Source organism: Alosa pseudoharengus, unplaced genomic scaffold (assembly GCF_046254945.1).
Source record: "Alosa pseudoharengus isolate Yale_2024_CS ecotype anadromous, Long Island Sound unplaced genomic scaffold, YU_APseudo_1.1 YU_APseudo_1.1_scf_11, whole genome shotgun sequence".
Taxonomy (NCBI): Eukaryota; Metazoa; Chordata; class Actinopteri; order Clupeiformes; family Clupeidae; genus Alosa; species Alosa pseudoharengus.
Genome location: NW_027468576.1, coordinates 25,990,260 through 26,013,346, shown reverse-complemented (window position 1 = coordinate 26,013,346; position 23,087 = coordinate 25,990,260). Strand labels below are relative to the sequence as shown.

General features: G+C 40.2%; 3 protein-coding genes across 4 annotated transcripts in view; all 3 read right to left on the bottom strand.

Annotated features, from left to right (window-relative positions):
- The window catches only part of atp13a3 (ATPase 13A3), a 43,807-nt gene extending 38,432 nt beyond the window's left edge, over positions 1–5,375 (bottom strand). Inside the window, exon 1 of the mRNA XM_076278608.1 lies at positions 4,793–5,375. The gene's annotated coding sequence lies outside the window, so the exon portion shown is untranslated. The remainder of the gene's footprint in view (positions 1–4,792) is intronic.
- Positions 5,376–8,838: 3,463 nt separating this feature from the next.
- Positions 8,839–17,158, bottom strand: tmem44 (transmembrane protein 44). 2 transcript variants are annotated; one of them, XM_076277601.1, is made up of 10 exons: positions 16,917–17,158; positions 16,697–16,826; positions 16,515–16,605; positions 15,964–16,130; positions 15,531–15,617; positions 15,108–15,278; positions 14,552–14,677; positions 14,175–14,285; positions 10,929–11,114; positions 8,839–9,191 (listed from the first exon to the last, which is right to left on the bottom strand). In XM_076277601.1, exons 1-10 carry the CDS (start codon positions 17,102–17,104, stop codon positions 8,970–8,972), a joined length of 1,479 nt encoding a protein of 492 aa, XP_076133716.1. In that variant the 5' UTR covers positions 17,105–17,158; the 3' UTR covers positions 8,839–8,969. The 2 variants fall into 2 exon arrangements, with proteins under 2 accessions (XP_076133716.1, XP_076133717.1); XM_076277602.1 differs by having other exon boundaries at positions 10,968–11,114.
- A 1,106-nt stretch (positions 17,159–18,264) lies between these two features.
- On the bottom strand, positions 18,265–22,552 carry cunh1orf210 (chromosome unknown C1orf210 homolog). Its single transcript, XM_076278605.1, has 5 exons — positions 22,434–22,552; positions 20,283–20,407; positions 19,281–19,767; positions 19,092–19,193; positions 18,265–19,013 (listed from the first exon to the last, which is right to left on the bottom strand). Exons 2-5 carry the CDS (start codon positions 20,391–20,393, stop codon positions 18,595–18,597), a joined length of 1,119 nt encoding a protein of 372 aa, XP_076134720.1. The 5' UTR covers positions 20,394–20,407; positions 22,434–22,552; the 3' UTR covers positions 18,265–18,594.
- Positions 22,553–23,087: the final 535 nt, after the last annotated feature.

The window sequence follows — 23,087 nt, the reverse complement described above, 5'->3', positions numbered from 1 at the left end:
AGAACGTCACTTGAGGGAGTGCACATAAACTCTGCCATAATAACCCTAACTTTTGCCCTAACTTAAGAATTGTGCATTCCGGTTGAATCCTGTGTTTATTTCTCCAGCTGAGGAGAGCCAGGTAAAATAAATCTCAATGAAAGAGAGAGAGCAGAACAAAGGCCATGTCTATTTGTTAATCTAGGAACTCTGACAATTGTTATATCACTTTTATATGGCTTCTTGATTACTCCTTCTGCAGAGCATCATCTTGAACACAAAACAAAACATCAACACAACCCCTGCAACTTCAAAGCGGAGTGAAATATCTGGAAGAATTACGACATTTGTTGATAGCAGCAATGGGACGTGTAATGACCTCACTTGGCGGGTCTGGTCAAGTACGGTCTCGAACGATCTCCCAGCAGATCAGGAAGTTTGCCCATTTTTAAGCAACAGGTCTTATGCAACACATTTTCATGTCACTAACTTCCAGTTAGCATATGGCTTGCCTGCCTCTTGACAGGCTTTAGGGGAAGTAATTCTCAACAGTCTAGGCCTGGCTGATGTTTTTGACTTCCACTCACAACTTCACAGTATATAAGAGTAGGATATATAAGAGTAATCTAATAAGTTAAACAGAACTTATTGCTATGCCTATTGCTCAGGCATATAAGTGTGACTGAACAGTGTTGGGAAAGTTACTTTTAAACAGTAGTGTTCTTAAAAAGTAACCAGTTACTTTACTTAGTTACCCTCTATGGAAATTAACTTTTTATGTTACTCGTTACTTTTACGTTACTTTTATGTTGCTCGACTTTGGGCAGAACCCAATATCTGTTCCTAAATATGTAGGCCTACATAAAGTTCTACTATGAAGGACATAACAGGTATTTCTTTTGTGCTCTTTATTATAAAAAATGACACAAACAGAGCACTTGACAAGAAAACATTGGGCTATTATAGGCTTCAACACCAACACTAAAGCCTTATGAAACAATATCAAATAACATAGCCTAGATACATCTTAAGGGCATATAGGTGAACAAAATACATAAGGGATTATTTTTATGCCTTATACTCTTTCATTAAACAGGCTCCTCCGAAATTGGTGCAAAGCTGGTGCAAATCGTATCAATAGGCTGGCAGTTGAGTTTAATGGCAGTGGACAAAAGTTTCTCACCAGGGCACAGTGTAGGCTACACTTTACACTCACATCCCTCCCCTTAGTTTCAACAAGTTTGACGTAATGTGAATACCATCCTTCAGAAGTCCGTCTCGTCTCGCTTGCTATGATTGCTCTTCATTGCCACCAGCCTCTGTCACGTACTGTGTGGAGCTATGATTGCACTTCATGCTACCTTCCTCTGTCACGAAGGCTGCCGTGTGGAGCTTGTGCCTGTTGCGCAATTGCGCAGCTGAGAAAGCAGTGTCGCTGTCAAATCTGTCCCTTGGGAAAGTAACGTTTCACTGATTTGAAAAAGGAACTACGTTACGTTACCAAATTTTCAGTAGTTACACTACTTTTTACCCGAAAAAGTAGTTGCGTTACTTTGTAACACGTTACACACAACACTGCTCCTGAATGTGGAACTCAACATTGTGTTGTTGATTCAAACCAAGTTAAACAGAAATGTCCAGTACGTTCTTGTCACACTATGGGAATAGAACTCTGATCTACATTGAAAAATCCAAATAGTTCCTATCAGATCCTTGTCACGAGACTGACGCAATTTTCTGGCCACATCAGACTACCACAAGACTGCATTTACTGTCCACAGGCCAACAGATACGGCCATGCTCAACATTTTCCTTGTAGCGGTTTATGCTATTCATAAGAATGGAAGTGGGTAGACCCAGCCTTACCCGATACATTATACCACAAAGCTGTAGGGGGAGCTCCATAGAAAAAATGTGACAACAAAAGTGAGAAATCAGCAAAGAAACTAGTGGAGTTACAGAACATATAAGGGCCTTGAAAACATAATTTGTATTGTGGAGATCAAAACAACTATCAAAAGAGTATGACATTTCTCAAGAATATGATTAGACCACCCAAAGGACAAGCCACCTGTGCATTGTGGGCTGGTCCTCTGCTTCCTTTTGAGGCTTATCATATTTGATTGCATACAATTTGATTACATACAATATTTACTCAACTGCTTTAAAGGGATATTCCACCATTTGGGGAATTACACTCATTTTCCACCTCCCCTTGAGTTAAATTGATTTTTACCTTTCTTCAGTTCATCCAGCCGTTCTCGGAGTCTGGCGATACAAGTTTTTTTTCTCCAGCCTAGCATAGATCATTGAATCTGATTAGACCATTAGCTTCTGACCTGCTAGCATCACGTTTAAAAGTGACTAAGATTTCCATGTCAAATCAGCCTAGAAAATCGCTACGTTTCATTTTCCGTTGGTCTTATTACACTTTCTAACTTGAGAGGAGACAAGTTTTAAATAGGAATATTACCGGAAATCTTAGTCACTTTTAAACGTGATGCTAGTAGGCGAGATGATAATGGTCTAATCCGATTCAATGATCTATGCTAGGCTGGAGCTAAAAGTGGTATCGCCAGACTAGATGAACGGCTAGATGAACTGGATAAAGGTAAAAATCAATTGTTTAACTCAAGTGGAGGTGGAAAATGAGTGTAATTCCACAAATGGTGGAATATCCCTTTAAGTGAGCCTTCAGTACACTAAAAAATAAAACATGGGTTGTGGTAGCACAGTGGTTAAGGAGCTGGGCTAGCATGCAGTAGCCAGAAAGTCCTACAAAAAGTTAGCAGGTTGATGGGAAAAACACACTTGAACAGTTGCAGAATAGTAAAGCAACTATAGTGTCTAGGAATGAATGATTAATGTAGCCCAAGTCATTGTATGCTTTCTTTTCTTGAGCAATGATTTACCAAAGGAAACAAGAAATTATTTTTTCCAAGCATGATATATATATATATATATATATATATATATATATATATATATATATATAATAAACTTATTTATAAACTAATAAAAATACAAGAAAAAACTACGGCATACAATACATGTTCATTCGTGAGTTGTGTACTTGTGTACTGTGCTGAACAAATTTTGGCATCTGGATCTCTCTGGACCTCATTGCAAGTAGACTATTCAACATCCAGCAGGAGATCGACAGCACTTTTACAGAAGACGCCATCATAGGACAGACTTTGGCTTGAAATACACTTGAGTGTAGGCCATAGACAATAAAAGAAAGTAGGCTACAACATGCACTCAACACTCCACTGAGATAAGCGCTCATCAATGAAATGTACCGGTAAAAAATAACGAAAAAGTTACACAATTTCAGCGAAATTAGAAATGGGCAGGCTTAGCACTTCTATTATTTCACACATTTTATAAAGGATTAGCCTCTGTCAGGGATGAAATGTTTTTCAAAGAAAACTCGTGTATAATAAAAGCATTTAAGGTAGTGCGTTCGCAGTAGATCTGAAAGGCGCCTTCAAGTCTTCAAGTCCCGCTGCAGGTAAACGTGAACAGATCCTGCCCTACTGCAATCTTCTGTCGCACCTGATGACATCGGAAAAACGGCAGAATGGTCTAAGTGAAATAAGGTCAACAGAACGTAGTGTTGACTGGGAACGACCAGCGCGCGTTCAGCTTGTACAGTGCTGAAGTTCTTTGCGACATCGATTAGCGACATAAATGTGTATTAAAGTGTTGGAGATACGTTTTGCTGAACTAACAGGCAACATGTGCAAGCTACTGTCCCTCGGCGTTGGCGAGCTAGTTATGCTAGCTACTGCCCATCAGATCTTTGGCTAGCTTCCCATTTGCATTTGGCGCAAAGCCACAGCTGCTACACATTGGTGCAGGCTGTCATGAACAGCACTGTATAGCGACTGTTTCGCTATCTGATTAAAATAACAATACGTAAGTTTATCTATTCAGAATGTGTTGAATTGATTTATCCACATAATTGACTCTCGAATATCATCACGCTAGTGTAGGATGCAGCTTGCCTACCTAGCAATCGGAAAACCTGCTTGCACATCACCACTGATGTCTGGTACCATGTTCGACCATGGTAGCGATAGATAGTTAGCTCGCTAGCTCACCAGCACAGCTACCGTTAGCGCGTGGCGGTGAAATTCAATGTATGCTAGCAATCCTAACAAGCTAGCTGCTATGGTATTCAATGTAAACAACAAATAACCTAAACAGTGGCTAACTGGATTCGCTGTATATGATAACGTTACAGTACTACCACGGGTAAACTAGCGAGTAATCTGTAAACGAATAACGTTAGCCAAACATTAACTAACGGAACACTGACAGTCTATTATAAACACCCCCACGTTGACTTACGTTAACCTAACACGGTTAAGCCAGAACGTATTGAACACTGCATGCCTCTGCGTATTTAACATATATGGTAGCAGTTATTCGGGACTAGCCAGCGACAACTGATTGGTTTCCAATGTCAGCTATCTATCTCAAAGTCTTTAAAAATACATCTGGTACATAATTATACGTTAGCATGGACAGATCATGTTCGACACTGTACGTATCGGAGAAAAGACGTCCCTTAAACGATTAAGTAAAGTGGCTTCTCGGCCAAGAGTTCACCGCCAAAACTAGCAAACGTTACACCCCAAATGCTTACAGTGAGTTTCATCACAACGGAATTCCTACTTCGTGACACATGCAAATACTCCTTCCTATCCTATCCACCTCAACTGAGGGCGGACTCAATGGCTGGTGACTAACACTAGCATCGCTCACATGCTGTGAGTGCCCAAAACGAAATAAAGACGAATCTTACCAGAACCACCTGGACACTTTAAGGATCACCTCAGAGTCATAATGAGACGATTTGATCTCGTTTCAAAGGACAATCCGCCAAGGACCGTTTTGACTCAAATTAAGTTTTGTAGTCGGCAGCCTATGTCTGTCAGACGGAGCGTGTGGTCTGTTGACAGCTCGTCGGAGGAACAAACGTGTCGTGGTGGGGGATTGACTGCCTAAGCTTGCTTGCTTGCTAGCTGACGATCGGAGGAAGTGAGGCACAGGATGTGAGATCACTACAGACACACTCAGGGTCAGGTGAAAATGCGCAAACTGGCATCATTATTGAGAAGGTAAAAGTGTCAGTCTTTATGTAAGTCATTATACTACGGCTGAGCTGTGCATTTTACCGTGTTCCTTTCTGCGAGATATAACCTAGGCCTATATTGTGTTGCAGCAGAGTAGTTATTGCAGTATCTTCTGTGGCATTATGCGTGATACACTTTGTCAGTTGCAATGGCCCATATCCTGGCCTGGGTTGGTTAGTGAGCAAATGTGTGGGATTTCTGATGCGAGCATCGCTCTCATTTTGCCTGTAGTCTATTGGTGACGCATTAAACACTCTTAGGGGTTAAGAAAGAAAAACATCGAAACCCCATTCACAATTTTAGTTTTGATGTCCTTTTTTCCTCTCTGAAAGTTGTAAAAACAAAATTCCACCAATCTGGAGTACGCTGGAGTTTGTTTGTTTTTTGCCTTCAGTCTCCAAAAAGAGATGGGATTAACCTCAAGCCCTACTGTAGACACTCAGAAGCCAACTGCTTAGTAAAGCAAATTAAATGACATAAGAGTTTTTGACATAGAGGTCTATAAGCCTGCTTTACTTTTTGCCAAGTCAGGAAATTGTTCATTTAGCATCACCTCTCCTTTTCTAGTGTGTAGGCTGACTACAAGGGTAGTGAGCGTAAATTGAGAGGTACAATTTCTGAACTTTTGGTTGAAGTACCAAGACAAAGTTCAGGAGGATAGGAGTAAGGATTGTGACATCAAGGGCCGCTGCACCTAGCCTGCTTATGGGCTATATGGAATAAGAAACACTGCATACTAGCCTATTCGTTTTGAGTAAAGGCAATTTCTAATTTTCATTTCAAATTAATGCAAAAGTTTCGTTTTCACTTCGAAATTGTAGATAAATGTCTATCGAACAATTTTGGTTAGAGGGCCAATCAAGCTGATCAAAAAATGCCCTCCAATTAGTTTATAGATTTCCCATTGAAATGAATGGGATTCTTTGGATTTAGGTGGAAAAGGATACAACCAGTACACTTTGGTCTAAACCATGAAGGGGAAACGGATTCTCCCTTATATACCATATATTTTTTGAAAGGTTACACCCTTAGGATGTGATCTGATATGAATTGTATAAAGTATCTGAAACCCACACTTGAGTAGAAGTACAGATATTTGATCAGAAAATGACTTAGTATAAGTATATATACTTTTTTGATCCCGTGAGGGAAATTTGGTCTCTGTATTTATCCCAATCCGTGAATTAGTGAAACACACACAGCACACAGTTTACACACAGTGAGGTGAAGCACACACTAATCCCGGCGCAGTGAGCTGCCTGCATCAACAGCGGCGCTCGGGGAGCAGTGAGGGGTTAGGTGCCTTGCTCAAGGACACTTCAGCCGTGCCTACTGGTCGGGATTCGAACCGGCAACCCTCCGGTTACAGGTCCGAAGTGCTAACCAGTAGGCCACGGCTGCCTTTTACTTAGGTAAAAGTAAGTCAACTATAAGCATACCACTTAAGTAAAAGTATAAAATAATCTATTATTTACAGTACTTAAGTATGACAAGTAGCCCAGTATAAAACATACTTAAGTACTGAAAGTAGAAGTACTAGTAAAAACCTTTTTAAACCCATGCATGCTATTACACACAGGACTGTGCCATGAAGGAAAAAGTATCCTCTCCGTCCCCCTAAACTATACCTTTTCTAAAAGCATATTCCCTCAGGAGATCATGAAATACTGTAAGTTGAGACATGTCCCACCCTCCCCATCACTTTGCTACCAATGTACTCTATATTGTATTGGGTATTATCAATAAGGGTGTACAGCCAATACCTTCGGTCTTGTGACCAGGGTTAGTGGGACCTGTCCCAACTTATGTTTTTTCATTTGTCCCCCCCCCCTCCAGCATAATATACATGGGCTTTAAGAGTGGGGTGGGACATGATAAAATGTTTTTAGTTTGAATCTTGATTGTATAAATAAGCTTTTAGAAAATACATGGTTTATGAGGTCTTACCTGTTTCACCTATGGTGCTGGACTAAATGTTGTTAGCTATACCCCCAATTTGCCAACAGCCAATTTATTATTATGGACTGCATAATAATGAGAAGGTGGGACATACCTCATGCCATATCATATCACATCCTGAGAGTGTAAGCTTTCAGGAAATATATGATTGCTATGGTAGAATCAGTTTCCCCTTCATTATTTAGAGAACAAAATGTACTGATTGTAAACACTTTCGCCTAAATCTCAAAAATCCCATAAACTCTACATAACTACATACACTCTTAATTGGGGAGTAATTTCTTGATCAGCTTGCTTGGGCCTCGAACCAAAATTGTTCTATAGAGCCCTATCTTCCATTTAGAAATGAAATTTAAACTTTTGCATCAATTTGAAATGACTGAGTGCCGATGCACCCTACTATATTATAAGAGCTTGCCATTTATAAAATCTTGTCTGACAGAAAGAGAAAGGTTTGTCATGATCTAGCACAGAAAGTCACCGCTTTGCCTGTCCAGTCAAAGGCAAATAATAGGGAAAACTTAGGCCAGTGCTCTATTTATCCATATTAGACACATCATAATGAGTAAATGTAATGGGGAAGCAAAGAATGTGCTACAAGACTTGCATCTAATCTGCACATTGTCCTGGTATCAGACTGGAAGGGAAGTCTTGTCAAAGCCCATCTGTTAAAACAAGACTAGCAACCAGACACAATGAGGCTGAGCCTCTGAGTTACATGACAAGACAAGCAGAAGAGGGCCTATTACAAAGCGAAAAAGCTGGCTCTGGCCACCTTGTCTGCCTCTTATCAAGCTGAGCTTTTTTCCAGTCCAGCCCTGATAAAAAGGCAGCTATCAAAATAAAGGAAGCGACCCCTTGACTTGAACAGACTGTAAGTGGACACACTCTCGCTTTATTGTGGCAGACAATGTGACACCTCCCTCCATTTATCATTATTTAGTGCCATCTACACAAAAACAGTGAGCGATAGTTTTTTTAATTATTATTATTTTGGTGCCATCCCATCAATCAGTGGTTTGGCTTAGAGGAAGGAAACCACGCCTGGAGCCAATGCGAGTGAAAGGGGGAGTGCTGACCAAACAAGCTCCCTCGCGAGGCAGATCTGAACCATTTAGATATGGTGCGACTCTGACTTAAATGCTGCAAGCAACATTAGTGGTTTCTGGAAACGGTCAGACATGCTGTGCGTACAAAAACAAATTGCCAAACAGGGATGTCCATGAAAAAACTTGTCAGTGTGGCTGAACCATTCAAGCCCTACTGAGAATTCCAGAGTTGTTTTCCCACAATAACATAAAGAAAGTACAAGTAGCGTATAACAAAGTTCACTTCCTGTATGCCTCAGCATCCAATATGTAGAATATATTCATTTAGACAGTTATTTGGAAACTAAATGCCAGGTGGATCCGTTACTGGGGCAGCCGTGGCCTACTGGGTAGCACTTTGGATTTGTAACCGGAGTTGCCGGTTCGAACCCTGGCCAGTAGGCACGGCTGAAGTGCCCATGAGCAAGGCACCTAACCCCTCACTGCTCCCCGAGCGCTGCTGTTGTTGCAGGCTGCTCACTGCGCCGGGATTAGTGTGTGCTTCACCTCACTGTGTGTACTTCACTAATTCACGGATTGGGATAAATGCAGAGACCAAATTTCCCTCACAGGATCAAAAGAGTATATATACTTATACAGAAACGTTGGGTAATTTGTGTCAAACTGTGATATGCACTAGCAATTCAAATAAACCAATTAAGCATTGATAAATCATTATGATTGGTTTTATTATATAATGTAATCCTATGACAACGTGGTAGTGCAAGGTTGTTTTCTACTGTTGTTAGTTGTAGCCCATGCTCGTAAATTGCGGTGTTGGTCGGCAAGGGCTCTCCAGTTATTTCCCAGAGCATGACTCAGTCTTCTCACAGTCTGTCAGTTCGTCAGCAGCCATCTTTATGGTCAGACCCTTGTCATAAGAGCAGAAGGGAGTGCCTGGTTGGGTGTTGGCGGTCAGGGTTGGCTTCACTGTCCACGGCTGCAGAGGAAAAGCCTCCATGCAGTCCTGCTCCTTTGAAACCTTGCACCACTGCGTAGAAGCTGCCTCCTCAAAATCCCACTGTGCAGAAGAGACCAATTTGAGTAAAGATAGTTTGTAACTGTCAGTCATGTACCAATAACTTGTTTTAGAAGTATTACAACATGCATGATTAAGACTTGACACAGGGCACTGAAATGAGAATAACAGATTAGCCATGGGATACATTTATAAAGTACAGAACATTGATACACTGGATGTCCGCCAACTGGACATTTGCCCACCCTAACAAAAGAGGTGTTTAGATATAGTCATCTAGATGAGTGCCACACTAAATGGAGCACAAGCTCATGTCTAGACAGTCACTTCCTTTAAAAGGGAGTCCTCATAATGTCTTTCTAATGCTGCTTTCAGAGACAAGGTTAAACTAAACTCCCAAAAATAGCAGAGCCAGAGTCCTCCTCCCCATGGACTGCCTTACCATATTGTACCACTTCCGGAACAAAGGGGGTCCAGCCCCGGACTTTAATCATAACGTTCTAACAGAAGAACAATCGGGTCATTTCACAATTCCACTCAAGTCCAAATGAGACTGCTCAAGACAAGTGACATAGAAAGTATTCCTTAACTGGACTAACTAAGATGGATTGATCAGAGTGACTACTAGTAACACAAACAGTGCACGTCTTTGTAGTTACTGGTCAATTGCTAAATATTGTTTTAGTTGACTTTTTTTATTTTTAAATCACATTTCACGCAATGACCAGTCCAATGACTGAGTTGACCCAGAATCCAGGGTACGATTTGCGGGAAAGTTTTAGGAACAGATAAGGCGTATGCATGAGTGAGATGTGTTGCTGAATCCTATCAGACGACCTTGACCTTTGCCAGGGCTGAGGACTGACAATAAAATATAGACCGAGATATCTACTCTAGATTTGTTAGCTGTACAAAGTTGAGCAAAGAGCAAGTGCCCCATTATTGGTCTTCTATTAGTGCAATTACAAACAAGCAGAAATATGTTAGAAAATGAAATCTTATTACACATCCAAATTGCTGATTATCACTAAAGTTGGAACATGAAAAGTAAAAAGCACATTGTGCCACATTCTAGCCACACTTTTGTTTGTGGGAGGCTCACATGCGTTGCCTCTTCCTGTTTAGTGAATTGCATAAAGTACCAATTGTTAGCACTCCAAGTTCTTTTGCCTTTGTTTCGAATTAAATGACATCCTCCATCACTAGCCTTCTCAGGGAGTCACTGAGAAAGTTCTTGGCATGATCAGAGTGAGGTTGCGATGTTTCACTATAAGGAAACACTCCATGGCCAAATCTCAGAGAATATTCACAAAAAGAATCAACAACACACATTTTAATACAAACATTCATTTTGAAACACCTAAATGAAAACACCTTATGGGATTCAGTTTGTTCTCACAGACTGTTAAATTATATATCTCTACTGTACAAATGACAGGCCTTACTGGTCAGGACCATATTTATAGCTTAAAATGTTTATATTTATTAAGCATACATATACAATCCATTGTAATTTAACATTAGTCAGTAATTTCCTTCAATTTGTCTCCATCTATTGGCAAAATCTATACTTGCATCCAAATATTTAAACCTGAATATTAGGGATATTCTCTGCTTGATGTTGTTGTGAGCCATTTTTATTTGAATTTTTAAATTGAGTTTGACAATATAAAACTTCCCATGGTGTGATGAACAAATTGTATTTCCACACTTATTTCATGTGCCTTCATGCTGAACCTCAATTTGCACAAAAAACAGTGCTTAAGAGAATGCATTCACCGTTGCCTGCAACTGCCTGGTGAGGAAATGGCTGCTAACCTCTAGGTCGTCAGAGTAGAATGAGGAGGAGTCTGAAGAGCTGCCTGAGGAACAGGCGTCATCGACCCTGACCACTTTTACCGTCCTCTTCAGCGGCTCACTCCCACACTGACCCTCACGTGACACCCTCACTTCCTTCAGACACACCTGCAGAACAAACAGGTGTGAAGTGCTCAAAGGGGAAGTCAAGACATTGATGTGATAGAAATCCTCTCTGTATTACTCCATGATGAATCCGACTAAACTAGGTTTGTTACTGCTTCTAATGCACCTCTAAGCGGATGCAGCAATTTAATATTGTTGATATTAAACCACATAATACTGAGACATGATATAGAGCAGCACATGTTCATTTTATTTTATAGAACCCCTCCGCCACTGAATGTGGCAAGCAGTGTTTCTGTACACTTCTATCCCCTCAGCTGAGCACATTTGAAACTGGTAAACTAACATAATGCAGTGACAAATGCAAAGTTACTGAGCGATTGCTGCAACAGCGGTCAAGGTAAGGAAACACAGATTTGAAGCATGGTTTCAGTCACAACTTTCACCTACTTTGTGCCGTTAAAAAAAATCATCTGATTTGATATTAACATTTTTAAAAGAAACATGTATAGCCTATGCCTAGTGGTGTTGTGCAAGTTTACACCATCAAAAACAGATTCACAGTGAGTACATATTCAACAATGGTGTTTCCCATCATATTTTCTGCCCTGGTCCAGTTCAGGGATGGACAAAAATACATCAAAATACACTTTAAAATAAAATAGCAAATACCCTAATTTGAAGTGTATCAAAATGAAGTACAACATACAGTAGCCACGCCATACTATGCCATGTATTTTGAAATACTAAAAATACTCTTTAAATAACCGTCTATCATTCTTAGAAAATGTAGGGGTGTTCCATTTTATGTCAAGAAAAGATTCTTCTATATTCTGCGAAAAGGAATATCAAAGTGTTGTTCTTCCCCGAAACCCACAGATACGTCTGAACAGGCTTTACAGGTTTGTTTATCTGGCTTAGGCCAGGAAAACCGAGGAAATGCAACACACTCCCACTTATATCCGAGTGCATACCAGGTGAGTGAAAACAATTCCCAAATTCTGCACCAGCGCACCCCAGAGCTAACGCCCCCACGTTACAATGATCAAGTAAAGCCAATGAACTGCAACAGAGACTTTCTAATGTGGAGACACAGCACTCAAAAAATACTCCATAGAAATGCATGGGGCTAGTTTGTCACGCCAATATGGCCGTTGTCTACACATATCCCACCCCTTCCTCGGCAAAACGTCGACATGTGAATACATTGAGCCAATCATATGGTGTGTTGTGGAGACATCGTGCCAATCATGTGTTGTGATCTCGCCGCTGGAGCAAGATTGGTGTCGTGAAGCCTTGCGCACGCGCAGTTCGACCCAAAGACTGTGCCCGATGAGTGCCCATAAAACGTTGGTATATGGCCGCCGAGTGGAGGGACTTGCCTAAAAGGACTTTGACTGCAATCCCACTACATTCATATGTATTACTGTATTACTGTATATTTGTTACATCATACCCCAGTGCATTTAGCAAAAAGTGTATGACCTCTGCTCACGTAATAACAAAAAAACATGCTTGGTTTTTTTTATTATTATTATTATTATATTGTGTGATCAATATGCCAGAATAAATGCACCGGGGTGCAAATAGCATACACTGATATTTGTACCAGACGGGGTATTAATAGAACACATTGCTGTGTGTACCGGGTACGAATAGCATACATTGATATTTGTACCAGACGGGGTACTAATAGGACACATTGCTGTGTGCACCGGGGTACGAATAGAATTCACTTCGTTCTTATTGCACCAGGGTACGAATAGCATACACTGCTAATTTTACCAGGGGTGCAAATAGCCTTACCCAATAAAATAACATTAAGTAGGTTAACCATAGGTTAATAATGCATGAAAAAAATGGTGTTTTGACCGCAAGTGCTAACATTATGGGATTCCATTCCCCAGATTTTGCTCATAGCCTATAGCCATAGAAAGAAAGAGCCTTAAAAATGAACAAAATCTCTGTGGACCGACCTTAGTTTTTTTTTCTAAACTTGATCATCAGACTCTGCCCCGCCTATTTGTCATCCCAGCTACTGGTCTATTCCATATCTGTCTATTTAATCTATTCCTTCATCAATACACTGACTCTGTTGGTTAAGTGGACAGTGTTTGAGAGCAACAGCTTTTCTCTGCCTACAAGACATGCCATTAACCTGCAAACAGTCAACAGATCAACTATGCTGACCTACGTGTTACATCTCATAGCCTAAATACTGTTATCAGAGATGCACTCAAAAGTCACAACTGAACTGGTCAAGTGGTACAAAGTGGGGACTCTGTCAGTGTCAATGCATGGCCAGATGGCTTGATATTGCACTGTGTAACACTGTGGATCAGGTAGGATGACCCTTTTAGTTTGTTTTTAAAGGTGCTCTAAGCGATACTGGGTAACGTCATTTCTGTTGACATTCAAACAAAACAAAAAGCTAGCTCGCTACTTCCTCCCCCTCCCTCCTGTGCAATTGAAACTCTCCTAAACAAGCATCTTGTCTGTGATTTGTTGGAACAGTTTGTTATATTTTTATGGGCTAGGTTTGCCCAGGTTGTTTTTGTTGGCGTTTTTAGAGCCTGGGCTGTCCACAGATCGCGTTTTTTACAGTGTATTCAGGACACAGGCAGATAGCGGATGGTGAGGTGATATTTGCTGTAAGTGACAAAAAATGTTTTAGCCTAAAAAACGTGTGGCATCGCTTAGAGCACCTTTAACTAATTGGGTACTGTGTAAGCGCTAAATGGTGTTATATTGACGTCAAGGGGCATATGAATTTTTCATTGTGTAGCAATGTTGGATGGCAACCACATAAACAGTACCACGTGTTTCAATTGGACGATTAAACTTCATCACATCAGTGTCATCACATCACCAAAAGTATTGGTTTTACCAAAAATATTTGGCAATGTTTTTAAACTACAGAAATACAGTACACACCTTTAAAGTATTTTGTACGAAGTACGAAGCCATTTTCTTCAGCTCAATAAAATACTAATTTTGTATTTGAAATACGTATTTTAAATACATGCATCATAAATACTGCCAATCCCTGGTCCAGATAGACTATAGTAGATGTAGATTGTGTCAGAGCCGCTAACAACTCACCTTACGTACAGGCTGAATGTTAACATCCATATAGTGTCCCATCTCAGTCCTCTTAGGTAGAGTACAGTTAGTCGTTGGGTAAAAAGGAGGTGCATCTTCTTTGTCCTGGAGCTAAGCAATTAAAAACACCAGTTATATTTTTACACTTTTACGGGTCTCAAAGTACTATGCATGCAACTAGTATAGTGCAACTACACTATTGAATGCATAGTGCACTAGCTGCACTATTGAATGCATAATGTTATATATATATATATATATACACACTGCTCAAAAAATTAAGGGAACACTTACAGTTTTCCACAATTGTTAAAACACATTTTTTGAAACCTTCCACCCTTTATATATGTGTGGGAAATTGTTGGATGGCGATTTACCTTGCGTTTCCTGGCACCCTTCCCTGTGTGACTGCCACTAGCCAACAAGGCCACAGTGTCTGAGCTGAGAGATCTTACCGTCTGATGACGGACAGATCTCCTTCTGCTAAGGGACAGGGCCAGGATCTGGGGTCAGAATTTAAGGCACTTAAGCAACCTGGGGATTACATTTTACTTTGAGAGCTCCAGTGAAGTAGGCCTAACGAATTATGCTGATTGGATACAAATTCAGATACTAATATGATTCATTGCTGTACATGACATTGATGCATTGAAGAATTTTGATAATCTCAATTCATAGTTTTGTTTGCATATACTACTGACTAGGGTTTATGACCCGATGAGTCAGAAGAGAACAGAGTAACAATCATAGTTTGAGTAGCGTTGGTCAACCCAATGGGCAAGCAGGTGAGGTGGATAGGCCATCCCATAGCTTAAGAAAACAAATTAGTTCAGAATTCCATAAAAAAATTAGGTAAAGTCTTACCAGTTATTTTGCATTTGCATTTGCTTTGTAAAACCATTACTATTTTTGCTTAAAAGAGGCAAAGGATACAAGGAATTCCAAGACTCCCCAACATGTTGAGGACATAATCCATGGCAAGGCTTTGACAACAAATGAAAGTCTTGTGTCATGGATCAAGATGGCAGCTGTGTAAAGGCCACCAGCCACAGCATACAGAATCCCAGCCATGGAATGAACTGTTCCTCTTTGCTTTCTATTGTACTAGGAAGATGCATTTTTGTCAATGTAACAAGCAGTTCATAAAAGGTAATTTAAAGGATATATCAAAATATTTATCTTAGAGGCATTTTATTTACAACTCTATCATGTCAAAATTGTAATAATTTATTTTAAAAAATCATATGAACAATATTAACTGTCAACAAATAACACGTGACAACCTGAAATATAATGTTACTGTATGTTTACCAGTCAGTCATGACATTTCTGGATTTCAGATGTTGCATCACTTACAACGATCACAATAACTGGAAAACGGGACGTCCAGCTGATCACAAAACTCAGCAGACCAAGTATGTAACCCAGGAGCTCCAAACTGTCCTTTATCAAAAAAACAATATTCAAATTGCTCACCATTGACACGTTAACCTTCTTTGCATAATATTATTGGATATGAAAACATGACCGGGCTGTTCAGATATCTATAGGCCTACAGTAAATCAACTGTAGACAGTCATTACTGTTTATATTACATATTCTAATGCTTCAGTACATCCCAGGGGAAGTTCAACTGTCTATTGAAATCAACACAGCCTTTTAGATTAAGGTTGGAACTAACTGTACAAATTGTGTAGCTGAAATACAGCGGAATGCCTTGTGGAGTGCTGGTGTATTTACTGACCTCTAGAGTATTATTAATTGTGCATTTCATATGACTTTGACTCACATAAACAATGGCACCTAAAAGTCGTCTCCTGTAAGGACCATAGGTGTCTACAGGGTGGGCATGACTCCTGGCTGTCAGGTGCATTCCCCCTCCGACCACCGTTAACAGGAGACACACACTCAACAGGTTCTGTCTCCTCCTCATCTTCATCATCCTCATCCTCCTTCCTAATTAGACAGCAGATGTTCTAGCTTATGGTATGTTGCATATCCATTGCCAATCAGATGTGCAAGTTATGGACATCATCATCATCATGAATGTAAGGTGACCACACTGCTAAACATTTCAACCTTTTTAACAAGTAATTGTAATTTCAACAAGTCAAAAAATTAACGTTTAACGTACAATAACAGAACCCGTCCTCGCAATCAACATAATCGGCCATTCTTGTAAAAACAATATAGGCCTAGGCTATATATAAACCTGACCTACAGTTGCGTAAGAGGTGGCACTTCAATCAAACATTTACTGTACACATCATATATTTGTTTTTTAGGAGGCTCCCAAACGGAATTAGACCAATAAGAAGCTCAAGGGTCCTCTAGGCTTACCCTTTTCCGAGTGAGAAAACAAGTACATAGGGAGCAAGACGGCGAAGAAAGTAATCAAATCCAACACTGCCCAAAATGCACCCATTATGACCTGTATATAAACCAAAGAGAACATTGACATTTAATCCCCCAAAATAGGGCTACATCATAAGTCTACCATTACACAGTAGGCTACATCTCACCTGAAAGGATAACTGCTTGGAAAGAAACGCTCCAACACTGTGGCACAAATGGCCAAGGACACAATAGACGGCGCAGGTGGCAGCGTCGGCTGTAATTTGCTTTCTCAAATAGCATCTTTGGTATGTCAGGCTACAGAAAAGAGTAGTTTATAAGATAAATTGGGTGATTAGGTAAAATATGTTCAGATCACTGATGAATGCCTATGTGTAGCCTACTCACAGTAAGCATGCGACGACTGACACAAATGCAGACAGAAGGCAGAGTCCATATGCGATACAAACTTTCTCTTTATCCTTGAAGCAGCTGACAAGTACATCGTGGCTAAACCAAGATGATGACTCAAAAATAACGTTGTTTTTCTGAACGCTATCCCTATCTGCATCTGCTAGAAACAGAACTTGAAACATTGCTGCTAATTCCAATTTTCACTGGAGTCTTGCAAAATGACTTCCTCGAATCGATTCCCAGTTTCAATCATGGCTTGCGGCTTGGCAAAACCCGAGACCAAATTTAAAGGGCAAAGTCTGCAGTTCATTATGGCAAGTGCTTACCGGTAATCAGATTTGACAACCTATACAATAAGCGTGATAAATTAACTTTTACACTTCTTCCTGCTCAATGACTACTGATGGTTCATGAATTATTTTGGATAGAAGGAAATATTCTGGATATTTATGGCCCTCCCCCCACCCAATTTCAAAAGGCTTGCTATGGCCCTATTACAGTTTTTCTCAGTTGCTAAAACCCTACAACCCATAGGCTGAAGAAAGTTCTCAGTTGCTTGAACTCATTAAGCGAATTGTTCAGTCTGTTGTCCTTAAACCATTTCACAAAACACAATTTGCAGATCTCACCTACAATTTTTTAGCAAAGCGTTGAACACATTCTCATTCTCAAAACACATTCTGCACTCTAACGCACATGCATCCATACTGGTAAACACAAGTGGCAAAAATGAAATACAAATAGACATACACATGTCACTTAACATTGTGCTTTCCATTTATTTACAGTACTGACTGCGCAATAGATTTTGACTGGTTGCATCAGAAGATAAGTTTGTGAGATGCAAGGTACTGTAAAAATAGGGGTACAAGGAGGAGGAAGAACAAAAAAATGCAAAGAGCAAAGCAAAGTACTTAATGTTTTCGTTCATCAAAAGACAATGACGGAAAAATATGACATTTGTTTTGAGATTAAAATGTACTTCTCCTTAAGAACTATATGTTTTGAACAAAGTTTACTGACTGCTTGATATCATTTTGATCACTTTGTTTATGATTTGAGAGCAGTGTTTGATTTTGAGCACAAGTAAAACTGTTTTGAAGCGAAAGTTTGATTTTGCAAGAGGAGTCAGAGGTTTTGTAAATAGTGCTTGAAGCTGAGGTTTTGTGTTTAATGTTTTAAGAAAACGGAGCAAGGTTTCAGAAGTTGTGTTTTAGCAAATGAGAAAAACTGTATTATATAACAAAGTGAGTTACACTAACTTACTAAGCTAAAGGAAAAAAGAGGCCTAAAAGAGGCCAAACTGCAAAACTGAACAAGAAACGTGTCATGAAATCAGAAAGACAAAAACAGGAAAATATTTTATTCAAAACTGGAGTGTAAAGTTCACTAAACTGTCACAAGACATTAGTCAAACTATTTACAAAGGAGTGCATATTTTCAAGTCAGAGTGGCAATCAGAGGTTATTTTTGTTTATCCAAGTAAGGATGTCATTGAATTGTTGGTAAGTGTGCCATTAGTGGCCGTGTGCTTATGGCAGCTCAGAACAGTTCAGCTCAACTTACAAAGCATAATTCCAAATATGAGAGACTACAATTTTTCCAAGAAAAGGGATATTTGGTCCTCCTTCACACTTTCATTTCAATCCAATTTACCACAAGTCAAAAATCCTTATCCAATGGTGAATTCCATATCATCATCCAGATCCTCCTCCTCTTCTTTCACCTGTTGCTGTGCTGCTCTTGCCGCCCTCTCTCTCTCACTTGGCTGTATATAATTGTCTTCAATGAAGCCATCATCATCCTCTTCATCTCCTTCCTCTTCCTCTTCCTCATCATCATGATCTGCTATTCCATTTGATATCGTGCCTGCTCCTCCCCGCGAGGCGAAGCCCACCTCATACACATCTGGGTCATAGTGGCTTTCTGAGTCTATGTTAGAAAACCGTGAGTGACGATAGCTGGCCAGGTACTGGTGGAGGAGTTTGCATTTGGCCACTACTGCAACAATGATGGACAGTGTTATGGCTGTAATCAGCACTCCCACTAGAAACTTCCAGTTGTGAGCGGGAACGCGAACAGGAGTAGTGTCTGTCAGTGGAAAAAGAGATGTCACCCACAGCTTTGTATAAAATATTGTTGTTAGTGTATTGAGAGGTGAATGCTTACCATTAAGGGTTGTGCTTGGAACTGGAGTGGTTGAAGGGAAGGGATCTTCAGCTAGTAGTTTTCTGTGGTTTACTTTACCACTGATACGTTTTTCCTTGAACCCTGAGAGTTATACACAAACCAAACTGTTATCACACAAATACTTAAGTTAAATGGGCTGCTGACTGAGCTGAACATAATAGGGCTGACCTTCATAGTCATGGTCATGTACATGTCCTTTTGATGCTTTGAATCTGGTCACTTTCTGGGCTCCCTTTTGCTCATCATATGGTGCAGAACTGTCACGAGGATTGCCTTGTAGGTCCAGGTAGGATAAGACACCTCTAAGTTCCTTCAAGGTGGTAGACACTGAAGGTTGCAGTCTGTTGTGCCCTAGAAAAAGCCTCTGTAACCTGGGCAAGCCTTCAAAGGCTTCTGTGTCCACTACAGAGAGCTGACACCTGCTGAGGTCCAGGACTTCCAGAGATGGGAGGCTGCTGAACAAGCCTCTGGCCAGCAGGGGGAGGTAGTTAGCTGACAGATTCAGGTGGACTAGCTTCTCAAACTTCTGCAGTGTTCTCGGAGTGTCAGGATGGCTGAGGATAAGACCGTTGTCTGAGAGATCCAGTCTGGTTACATTGGTCCATATTTCTTCTGGAATCTTTGTTAGCTTCTTCTGACCACATTGGAATGATGCCTGAATTGCACAGGAAGGATACATTTAACCCCAAGTCTACAATATTGTTTAATATTTCTGTAACATCAGAACACAAGGTAAATATCTATCAAACAAGTCATAAAGACAGACTAAAGACATTCATAATACTTTTCCTAACTTATACATACATATCAAAAAATCAAAACAATTTAATGGATCTATATACGGACAAACTTGAGGTTAAATCATTTAGCTGATGAGCTGTTCATTAAATCATTCATTGACGATCGCTCATTTGAATATATATTAACCAACCAAATGATTATTCTGGATATGTTTATAAAGACCAAAAGGGCTTACACTAAGAATGCCGCAATGAAATCATTACACACTAAGGTCCCGTGCCGTGACACATTAGACAAGACTTTGCTCCAGAGTCACCTTGTCATCAAAAACAGGAAATTTGTGCCTACAAACAGGATATTCCCAGTCCTTGTTATCCACTCAGTGGTCTGGAGAACAAAAGGGGCAAAAAAGCAATGTTTTCCACACACCTTGCCTGTGTCCACCAAGCAGGGGCCCACGGTGTGGAGAGAGGCATCAGTGACAGTGGCAGAAACGCACAGAAGCAACGACACACAGAGCAGGTGACCCCATGACCCCATCCTCCCCCTGCTTCCTGAGAAAAAAAATCACAGTTCAACCAAAGATAACAAATACCAGTCAGACTAATGATGATGGCCTCTGTCTTGCAGTCTGAAAATGTAGTCACTGTAAATGAAAGATTTTCCATAACAGGCAGAAAAGAGTCAGAGTCAACATTAACCAGCAGTTTAAAAGGAAATCAATATCTATTGTCATTCTTTAATGCTGGGCAGTATGATCTACTCTATGTCCTTTGGAGATGATCACAATGAGTCTAGTTTATTGCTGTATCTGACCTCTATTCTCATGAACTTAAACTCTAAATGACCAGACTTAGCCTTTTCATTTTCTCTTTTCTGGTTCTGTAAAATGTCTTGCATTGCCTATTTTATTTTCCAGCCAAAATCAATAAGTTCTCTTTATAAATGAATTACTATAAGAACAGTGTTCAAACTTTACTGTTCCACCCATACATCAATAGAGTTCCCATCATATAAAGATTTCAATACAGAATGCACAACTCAACACACACAATTATGTTGTAAAATTACATAAACACAAGATGCTCTGTTCTCTTAGTCTGCATGAGAACTTGCAAGGCAATTTCACAAGATACTTTGAATACCACTTGAACAGAACTTCTGTCAAGGAGGAAAGTGTCTCCTGTTTTTACTTTTTGACTTTTGAGTGTGCATAAGGGGAGCAGTGTTGGAGTAACTTGGGCAACATGATAAATGATGTTCAGCATTGAGCACATTGAGAAGTGTCCGCCGATCATAAATAATTTGGTCAATGTTATGGTGAAAACAGCTTAAAGAACCTACACGGTCTACCTGTGGGTCTCACACTTTGCACAGTGCACACTGACTATAGAGTTGCACGGTCTGAAAGTGTTACAATACCACCGTGCCCTATGCCTCCCATAGGTCTGTGTGTACGTGTGCACCCCTAGTCTTGTAGACCCCTCTTGGCACAGAAGCCATTTTTCAGCGAGGGGCCTGGTCTGTTATTAGACCTCTTCCCCTCTCTCCCTCCTGCTATTGAATTCTGCATTGTTGGCTGTAAACACTCGTTAGGGGCTCCCATTATCTCTTCCTGTCCCACTCTGCTCACAGGCACAACAACACATCACGCTGCACCCTGCAGCCTGTGAGGTGAAGCAGGAGTGGCTGTTTGTGTGTGTGTGAGTGAATGTGTGTGTTTGTGTGTGTGTGAAAGGGAAGAGTGAGAGAGAGTGAGAGAGAGAGAGAGAGAGAGAGAGAGAGAGAGAGAGTGAGTGAGTGAATGAGTGAGTGAGTGTGTGTTTGTGTAATTCTATGTTTTTTTTTAAGTAAAAGTCCAGAGACGTAATAGTATGTCGTAGTAAATCATGTGCTCATGCAATTTGTAAGTTTCTCTTTGTCGTAATATATTTGATACACAAAACGTATCAAACATATCACTCAATCATGTCTGCAATCTTTTCTATGTCATACTATATTATGTCTAGTTTTATGTGGGCCATTGGCCCTGCACAATAAGCATCTTTCCCACCAACACAGTAAAACATCAGACACCCAGTGCCTTATCTTACTCTGACCAGTTGTTACTCAGAGTGGAATTTAATGTGTTCCCCAGGCTTCTTTCGTCTCGTCAGACGGCGCAAAGTGCGGAAATCTCACACAAAGAGTCCTTCACTTGACCCCCATGGTGAAACTTGGTGCTCAAGCCCAAGAGTAATTCCCTTCCCCCATGTACATACACAATCTCTTGTCTTTGCTTTAAATCTCAGGTAGATTACATGATATCATTGTAATTTACCACCCAGTACACAGAGAGAGGCCAATTTCCTGTGTTTCCCTCATGTTATGTCATACACTTAGATAAGACACAAACAAAGATTCAGCTACAGTATGTTGTGGTTTCCATTAGCTTATGCAATTCAGACAATATATGTCTCTGTGTTTAGTTCAAGTTAGTTATATTAAGGCTAATTCTCACCCTCAAGCACATGAAACCATTAGCCGTTTAACACTTGATAAACAGGGTGAATAGGGAACAGATTATGTATTTTGTTTTACCTTTGGTTGTTACTGTAAAGTTGTTACAGGCAGCCCCATGAAGAACAATCCAGTTCTGTATTCTACTCTGAATGGAAACTAGAAGAGAGATCACCTCTCTTCAAGATCATACCTGATCTTATTTTGGTTCAAAACAGAAAGGCATGCAGTGTTATACGGGTTAGACTAAATGTAGCATAACACAAACACTGACCATTCCTAATCCTGTTCACCTCTCAGTAGATTATCTAGTACGTTTAAATGATACATTTAAGATCAAGTGTTAGACTGAATTCTGAAATCAAGTGTTAGACCACTTACATATGAAAGTATGAAAGGTATGAATTCAGTGCAAGCACACTGTATGCTAAGTGCAAAGTTCAGTTTCACCCACCATAAACATGGCTGGGAAGACATCTTACCAAGAATCTGACGTTGTTTAGTCCAACAGCTCCTGGTATATCACAGCTACGTCAAAGTGTAATGAGGGATAGAACTGTTTACCTGGATGAAGACAGAGGGAGAGCCATGTTGTGTCGAGTCTGAGAGCATTGTGTCTTTACATGTATAGTTTCCCTTAGTCTGGTTAATAAGTAACTCTGTAACCAGATAAGTCATCCCCCCATTCTCTTTGTACTTTGACTTAACCCAATCACCGTCAGAGGAAATTAGAAT